The sequence below is a fragment of the Micromys minutus genome (genome assembly GCF_963924665.1).
Source record: "Micromys minutus genome assembly, chromosome: 27".
NCBI lineage: Eukaryota > Metazoa > Chordata > Mammalia > Rodentia > Muridae > Micromys > Micromys minutus.
Genome location: NC_137962.1, coordinates 3,184,947 through 3,194,497, shown reverse-complemented (window position 1 = coordinate 3,194,497; position 9,551 = coordinate 3,184,947). Strand labels below are relative to the sequence as shown.

Below are 9,551 nucleotides of genomic sequence, written 5' to 3'. Positions count from 1 at the left end.
CTTCTTTATCCTTGAAATGCTGCCTAGCCATTTGTTCTTTGCACGTACAGTTCCCTTTGTTTGAAATTCTTGCTTTTTCCATCTGGTTTCCTCTGATCACTTCCTAGACCTTAGCTAGACCATCAGCTTTTCGCAGACATGTTCAATGACAAGGTTAAATAGCATTGCCAAAAACTATCTCATCTTAATACATTTATTCTGCTTTTCAATTCACATATGTACCTATTTGGTTGCTATCTGATTTGTCATTTTGAGAAAAGCTAAAGACTCCCTATTTTATTATGTGAATGCCCATCTCTAGAAATCATTTCAGTAATAAGATGTAATTAATGGGTATTGGGCCATGCTCAACTTTCTGACACTGTGACCAAAAAAAAAAAAAAAAAAAAAACTGTAAGAGAATATACAAAAAGACAAAGCTTACACTGGTTCGTAGTTCTGAACATTTTAAGTCTAATGATTCAGGCCTATGGTGGCATATCATGACTGTAGTATGTGGTTAAGCAAAACTGTTCACCACAAGATGGGAAGAGAACTGAACCAATTTCCCATAATCTCTCGCTTAAGTGCATGCACAATGACCCAAGTCATGCCACTAGATCCTACCTCATGAAGTTTAACTACTTCCCAATAGCACTATAATGGGGAACAAGCCTTTAATGAATGAGTCATTAGGGAACATTCTAGATCCAAACGATAAGTAAACTCTATCAGTATAGATTTCATTCTGCAGAATCGCAGGCACTATGAAAAGGCTAATGTACGCTCTGCATGGAACCCATGCCTCTCTCTTATGAATTTACTCAAAGTCTTCCCACATCTATTACCCCCAAGAAAGTACATGCTTCAGCGCTGAGGAAAACTGCACTTCAAGTCAACAAATTGATGGCTATTAACAAAGAACTCAAGCATTGTCTTATTTTGCTATTTGTTGGTCAGTGTGTGATTTTGATGAGGCTATCAAAGCAAACTCCAGGAGAGCTGCCGATGTGCTTCTGAAGTGATTTTTTAATCTATTTCCATCAACCTCATGCAGTTCCACACCTATTCACACATTCTTTTGAGACTCAATTTCACTCCAATAACCATCAGTTAGTTCAAAAAATACAAGAATCAAATTAAACATCAAAAATGTCATGAGAATTCTTTGATTTAAACCAACTTCAGTCCAATTAACAATCCCAAATGCTGAATGAAATATCTGCTGTTTGTCCCATACAGACATGGAAATGATCTGCACAGATCTTAACTTTTCTTGTTTCTCCCATACAAACTGTCTTTAGACATGCTCACCACCATGCCTTTATAAGTTCTACAGAAATGTTCCACTTCCTCCCAAGCAAGTAGTATGACCAGTTCAGTCCCCTACTCACTTAGTACTCATGAGCTCTTACATCAAATAGTAAAGCAGACATCCCTGACCACTGAGAGTAAACAATATGCTCCCTCAAGCCTGACTGGGTACAGATCATACCAGCTAAGCATTTTTCCCTTGGTTGATTATTTTTCCCAGACTCTCCCTTCTTTAAATTTATAAGCTGCTATTAGATCAGTCCACACTCCATGATGAGAAGCTTTAACTGGCTCAATGCATATGGAAATTTCCAATAATTGAGCCACACCATCCAAAAAAAGAATCTATAAACACATTCTGTATTCTTTTCAAATGAAGCTCAACACAATGTCAGCTGCATAGTCACACCCGGATGGCAGTGTATTTGTAGGAGAGTGATGGCAGAAACCGCCACACCAATTGCACTATCAGCAAAGCTGTGGGGTATCATGCAGAGTTCCAAGTGGGGGAGGTAAAGAACTGGTGCTTTTGCTGATGAGCACTATCAACTCTGAAAGCAAAGGTGAATTCACTAGGCAGCAACACACTCAGTAGCGGTCTTTCTTCTGACTACAGAGGTTCTAATCCAGATTTTCTTACAGCACCAGAGGTTTATAAACTACATAAGATCATTTTGAAAATATGCTTTATATATTGAGTTTCATGCAAATAAGCAATGTATTTTGATCTTCACTCCCTCCACACAGCCCTCTCTCCAACGCCTTCTTGGTCTTCCCCATCACAGCATCTGCTCCCAGTTTCATGTCTATAGGCTACAAAAGGGAAAAGAAAAAACAACTGAGCTCAGGTTAAGTTATGAAAAATTATAAGGGAATATAGAGAAAAGACAGGAGAGAGATAATTAACCCTAAGATTCCTAAGAATGTTTGAAAAACCATAAGGAAACTTACTATTTTATAAGCTCTGTTTCTATCTTTATCTCTGTGTCTCTGTCTCTCATTCTGTCTGTCTATAAATGTCTTTTTCTGCCTTTCTCTCCCTCTCTTCCTTCCCCTCCCCCCCCCCCGCCGTGTGTATAAAGTGTATTCTCTATACAAAGAGATAACTGTTCATTCAAGCTGCCTGATACCTTTCAAAAATGTTTTACTTTCTTAAATTAGAGTAAGTTCTAGTATATATGCCTTATCCTAATGGACACCAATATCATTATGCCATCTGATTATGGGCATTGTGAGGTGACTTGTGAGCCAGTCACTAATTTAGCTTCTAGGTAAGTATCACATTGTATGCAGCTGCATATAAACTACATGTAAACCCAGTTTATAATGGAGTCTGTGATCTCACATGGAACTAAACAAAAGCACTTACTCATTTTCAATTTGATGTTGCATGACTACAGGTACTCTGGTGTTCAAGTCATATATGAGATATGTTCTGCTATAAGAAAATCCACAGAAAAAATCCTCTAAATAGGAATGTGAGAATATACCAGGACTGAGATGATGGGTAAGTATAGGTGCCACATTTGCTCCAGTTCCAAAACAAGAAATGTGATGACAAAAGTATTATTCATGTCCATGAAGAGGCCCTGGATTCTACAAGGAACCATGGTAAACTTGAATTCTGAATCCTGTCACTTTGGACTCCTTCATGAAAACTGTATATATCGTTGCATATATCAACACCTAAACATAACAGCCATTGATGTAAAGTTCCTGATTCTAGCACCAGCACCCACTTGCTAAGTTATTCAGAACCATCACAGTAAATGTACCACCTATATGATAAATATGAAAAAAAAAAAAAAAAACTCAGTATGGACTATGCAATCTTCTGTTTCCTGAACTTTTAAAGTACATAATGCCAGTCCATCTGGGGCTTTCATTTCTTAGAGAAATGTTTCACCTTATGACTTTTCTGACATCTGTATTGTTGTATTTATCTGAATATTGTATTTATCTACTGAATAATACTATATCTATACTCAAAACTATATTTAAGTCTTCTTGTAGTATAACCCCCTTACTGCCTAATTTCTGTTCTGTTCTACATAATAACTTATTAGTGGTTTTATCCATGTATCTGACTTCTTTGAACTGAAATTTCTTTGCATATAAATTTGAATAACAATACCAAATCCATCTGGTAGATAATCCTAACTTCCCTGTGGCATTATCAACAAGCAGTTCCTCTTAAATGAATAAACTTTCTCCAATAAGTAAGAGTACACTGTAGTTTGATTTTCTGTTGTCACGATAAAAGCCATTAGCAAAACCAATTTGCAGAGGAAATGTCTTATTTCAGCTTATAGTCTAGAGTCTATCACTGAGAGAAGCCAGGGCAGGAGCTCCAAACAGGAAACTAGAGGCAAGAACTCAAGCAAAGATCATAGCAGAATACTGCTTACTGGCTCACACATACTGGTTTGCTTGACTATTTTTCTTAAACAGTCCAGGCTCACCTGCCCATGAGTGGTACTGCGCACAGTAGACTGGGCCCCCTCTATCAGGTAGAAATCAAGGAAATTATCCCATAGACATGAACATGGACCAGTATGATAGAGCCAATTCCTCAATTGATTCTATCTTCCCAAGAATGTCTAGATTTGTCTTGACAAAACCTAGCCAAAATAATGAGCATCATCTAGATCATCTAAAGCTTTGTCTAACATGATAGCATCAAAATATTTACTGGGGTCAGACTCCCTTGGAAAAAGCTGTGGTTCTTGGAAATGCCAGAATAACATAATACTGAAAAGCACCAGACTAATGATAATAATATTTTATGTTTGTTTCTCAACTCCAAACAAGAGTGTGCATTTTAATCAAGATTGTACAGTTCTCCAAATATGTATTAAATGTGTCACAAATATCTATAAAACAAATGAGGATCTAGAGATATATGTGACATATCTTAGGAAGGAGGAGATAAAATGACACACTTATACTGATTAAGAAGCTGTGGGACTTTACACATTTGCTGGAAGTTTGTCTCAGCAAAGATGTACATATTAAAACTACTGATGTTCTTCCCTGATATGAGCAAGTCTAATTCTATAGACACAGGAATTCAGTTACTTTAACTATAGCTATATGTTCACTGAGAAGATTCTAGATCTTTCTATTTCACAGGCTTAATCTAAGAGTTTCATTTTTCTTTTGCAATGGATACAATTTCTTCAAATTATGTTCCTAGCTCAAGTTCCTTTTCTAGTCTGATTTAGCTTTGAAACCATCTGGAAATTGATTAAATACGTCCAAATCATTATTATCTATCCAAAATATTACCTAAGAAGTGTGATGATTTCAAACACAGGCTTTGGAGTAGTGTTTTTCCAGTTGATGACTGTAGTCTTGGGCAAGTTAATGTGTGAGTCTGAGTTTCCTGTTCTTAAAAGTGAGGAGAATGTTTGCAAACACATCTGGTTGTCATGAGAATTGAATATTTATTTAAAGAATGTAATACAGTGTATTTTTTTACTTTAATTATTAAAGTAATAAAAGTTTAAAAACACTAAGTAACATATAAATAAAAGGGCAGGTATGCCTGTGTATTCAGGCTGGGAATCCAAGTGAGTTCATTATTAACATTTAAATTAATTCAGTCACTTTGTTGCTACTCTCGTTCACATTTTACTTCAGCCATTCTACTCAAGTACTTTTGTATATTAATGGGAAAATGCCTGCACATTGGTACATTTGTTAGTTCCCAAAACTGGACTATATGCTACTAAAAGGTAAGATCTATTTCAAACACCTTTTTCATTTTTTTCTAAATATTCAAGCTATGGCTATGCTCACAAAAGAATGTTAAAAAATAAAGCAAAAATCAAAACAAACAAACAGAAAATCATTTCTCAAGGAAGAAACCAAAGCAAGGGAAAATACTACAACCCAAGGGGCAACTATCAATTGAAGCCTATTGTCCACATTTTTTTCCTGCATTCTAGATTTCATTTTCAAACTTTATAACTTAGTGTACCCAAAATACATATTGATCTTAGTGATTACTTTTGAATTATCCAAACTAATTTCCAATAAAAATGATAACCTGTCTTCTAGATCCCAGTCGGTCAAATAATATTTGGTTTCAACTGTAAGACAAATGCATAATTCTAAGTAGAATAATTTCAATCAATGGCTGAAACAGATGCAGTTCTTAGCCTAACCAAGTCCACATTCCAGTGCTAAACTGAGAAAACAGTAAATATAAGAGAGATGTGGGAGTGAGAAATGCTATAAAGAAAAACAAAGCAATGTAGGGGATGCAGAAGTACTATCAACTGGGAGAGAGGCGGCTATTCATCAGAAAGATCAGGAGGGGGCTCCAAAGAAATGTCATTTGATTGAAATTCTAAAATATAAGACCAAGCTGTGTACATCTCTGAAAGAACATGGGTAGACAACCAAGGACAAGTCAAAGGGTCTTCATGAGAATCAGCTTGGCCTGTCTGAAAGTTGAGTGTGGCTGCCCATGAGGTAAGAGGATGTTAGCTGATGAATGCCCTGCTTGCAAGCTGTTTATATAACTAAAGCCCATTCTAAATGAACTGGAAAAGATTCAAGAATGTGAATATTACTTGGTTTGTGCTTTCATAAGTATGTAAAGGAAAGACCACTGAAGGGGAAAACAGTGCAACCCCACAGTCCAGTAAAAGTAACAAGTGATGCTAAACTCCCAGCAATGGGACTGACCATGATATTCTCATAGTCCTGTTAATGGAGACTATGAGCAATGTGAGGACTCTGGCTCCACTCCACTCTAAGGAAGCAGAAAGGGTTAACTCTTCTTAGGAAAGCAGGGACAGGTAACTCTTCTTGGAGGAGTTTACTATTTATCATCTGGTATCAGTGGGAGAAGAAGCATCTAGCCTCACAAAAGACTTGAAGTAGAGATTACCCGGGGGGGCCTCCACTTGATCAGAAGAGAAGGGGAAGGGGGTGTGTGACTGGTTGCTGGGGTGGCAATGAGAAGGGTCTAAAGTAAATAGTAAAGAAATACATTTTAAAAACCTGCTGAAGATGTTTTTTTTCAGGGTGAGGATATAGCCCATTTGGTAGCATGTTTGCTGAACATTCACAGTCCTGGATCCATCTTCAGCACCACATATATGTGACACAGTAACGCAGACCTATAATCCTAGCAGCAACTGAGAGACACAATCTGGAATGCAAGATCAGATTCACAGTATAAAACAAGCTTGAAGACAAGGCTATGTCAAAAACCTTTGATTAAATGTTTGAAAGTGTTTTCCTCTGTACATGAGAATCCTATTCCATGTACTCCCTCTGGAATATTTTAGCACACAGAGAGAGAAGTAAATTTATCATCACATTAACTGTAAGAGTAAAAAAAAAAAAAAAGCTATAAAGCCTGTTTATACAAATATGATAAGATTGTGCTACTAAAGCTTAGTAAGGTGCGTGTGTGTGCAGGTGCAATTAAAACTTTAGGAGAAAACAAGAGTCATCAGAGAAAATCCTGTTGCTAGGACAGGAAAACCTAGGTTTTCCTGTATCTTGAGACTTACACTTTATGTGAGCAGAGCAACGGTCTTCCTGGAATTTTACTTCCGCTTCCGGGACTGGCAACATGGGCTCTCCCGAGGAGCAGTCTGCTCCAGGAGATGACTTTTATGAGGAGAGTGGAGACCTCAACAAGAGCTTGAGCCTTGTCTCAAGAGCTGCCGAGAGCAGTGAGGGTGAAATCAGCCTCCCAAGTCCCAAAGGCAGCAAGCTCCCACTGGTGTCCCAGCCAGACACGTCAGAGACCCCATCGGTGGTACTTTGGGCCGGAGGGTGCTGGCCTGATTCCCCGGTGCCCGGGGAAGAGATGCCAGGTTCCCAAGTGGATGAAAATGTGGTTGGTTTGGACTTCCTTTCCCAGCCCAGTGTAGAGACTGCGGCCATTGGGCAGCAGGTAACCAACCCTGAGACATCAGGAGCCAGAGAACACCCATCCCCAGAGAGCTTCTGTGCGGAGACTGAGACAGGCTCCAGCAGGAAAGCTCCGCAGGCTTCGATCTCCGAGGAGGCAAAGGCAGCCTCCACTTTCTTCCCCAAGGGACTGGAGCAAAGCAGAGCTTGGGTGACCCCGAGGAAGAATACCACTAGTAGAATGGTAGTCGGCGAGAATGTCTACCACCCCACTTCTGAACCTGAATTATCAGATGAATTAAATGAAGTACAGATGATGAAAGTGACCATTTGCCTTAAAGATGGGAACCAGACTAAGAACAGTGGCCCAGCGGAGACTGGAGACCTAGCTAGACACTCAAATGTCCAGACCAGGGACAGTTTTATCCGGATGCCCTCCTCCCTGCTGACCTCTACCACCCGGGGACTCACCTCTGGCATGGAAAGGCAGACCTCGAAAGAGCTGGAACCCTGTTCCTCTAAGAAAAAGCAAGGCATTCTATGGGGTAAGGGAGGAAGCAAGTCCAGCTACCCAGAGGCTGCTGCTGGGGTAGGTGCCCTGCCCAAGGCCAGTCCTAGAAAGAAGATGGCCCAGAAGAAAAAACCCCTGTGGGATGCCTCAGCAGTTACTCTGGGGAGAGCCTTCCATCAATGGGGCCAAAGACTGAAGTCAGCTCCTGCAGAACCAGCCACCTTCCCCCCAATCTCTGGTGTTGGCCTGCCTGGGAGGTCCAATAAATACTCACTGTTGCCCTTAAGACCCAAACAGTGCAAGAACTTCTACACTGGGAAGAGATCTGGGACAAAGAGGACAAAGGAGTTACAGTTGGCAGGGAAAGAAGACACTGACTCAAGCAGAGACCCGGTCTCACAGGTTCAGTTTCCAACACACAGGGCGGAGCCCTCTTGCCAGAGTGTGCATCAGGATTTCAGCAGTGGGGATATAAACACCCGAAGCCTCCAGGAGCCCGGAAACTCTCCGTCCTCAGTCCTGAGCCAGAAAGGCATCATGTCCAAGAAATCTGCGCCATCTGGTGACCAGGAAGAAACGGTGGGTCCCCCAGCCCCAGATTCAGAGATACTGCAACTACCTGGAACACAAGGCTGTCTGCGTTGTCCAGAGTTACAGAAGGAAATAGAGGACCTCCGGAAACAGCTGTCAGCCCTGCAGGCTGTCAATGAGAAGTTCCAGACCCACTAAAGTGCAACCTAACACATCGACAGGCAAGCAGCTGCCATCGTTCTGATTTCTCCTCCACATTCTTCTCTCTTTGTTGCGGCTTTCTTTCCCTCACCCCTTTCCGAGTTCACAGTAGTTTTGAATTCAAATACATCTCGGGAAGAAAAATAAAAGTTTGTGATAAAAAGTAAATAAAGATTACTCTTTAAAAATGCTTGCTTGCTTCTGCCTTCTTAAAACTGGTTTAAGTACCAACAAGGCCTGGGGTGGAACATGAAGAAACATAACGTGTTAAACAGGTCAAGGGTATTTTTTCTCAAGCTTCTTCGAGTTTTTTAAGTTACTTTTATTTTGGCTTCAAGGTTTGATTTGTTTGCCTGTTGTTTGTTTCCTTGAGAATGGTCCCACATCAAGAGAATCACAGTGGTTCTCCAGATGAACACAAACAATCCCTCATTTTAAAGGCTCAGAGGGAACTGCTCTGGTTTTACAGGGCTGGTGCTACTGATGCTGAATATAAGTAAAGGTGCTTCCGTGCCGTTTTACTATTTTAAGGAAAGAATTCAGTTAGCTGACATCTTTTCTTATCCACTCTTCCCTGGTAAAAGGTCTGGATTCTCCCACAAGCCTTTGTTCAAATATCAACGAGCAACCTGTTCATGCAGTAGTATCAATGTATTCCAAGGTTCGCCAGATAAATTATTGGTGCCTGACTAGCACTACAGTGTCACAGTCAGAACTTCAGAAAGAAGTCAGTGGGGTCTGTTGTACGTCTGGCCCAACAAAATCTAAATGTAAAAGATCTCTATGTGATAAACTCTCCAGGCACAACAAGCAGAAAACAGATGCAAGGCCACAGAACAAATCAAAAGCAGACCATACAGTTATTTGCAAAAGAAAAAAAAAAAAAAAGAAAGAAAGAAAAAAAGAAAAGAAAGAAAGAAAGAAAATGGAGAAACAACTTGGTGGAAGTCACTTTCCCTAGTATTTTACTGTGTCTCAGATAAAGTGACTCTATCCCTTTCAAATCCTTCCCCCTTTACCCCCATACTTAGGCTGTGTTGATCAAGCATACAGTATTCTTTGGAATCTAGAAATAGTAAGGGTGTTTTATTTGCATCAAAGATGTATCATCTCATGGAGAGGAGCAATTCACACCAAT

The 9,551-nt window shown here is 39.9% G+C and overlaps 1 protein-coding gene across 1 annotated transcript; it reads left to right on the top strand.

Annotated features, from left to right (window-relative positions):
- Positions 1-6,886: 6,886 nt before the first annotated feature.
- Positions 6,887-8,410, top strand: LOC308438013 (uncharacterized protein CXorf49 homolog; the record flags this gene model as incomplete). Its single annotated transcript, XM_080939292.1, has 1 exon — positions 6,887-8,410. One exon carries the CDS (start codon positions 6,887-6,889, stop codon positions 8,408-8,410), a length of 1,524 nt encoding a protein of 507 aa, XP_080795418.1.
- Positions 8,411-9,551: the final 1,141 nt, after the last annotated feature.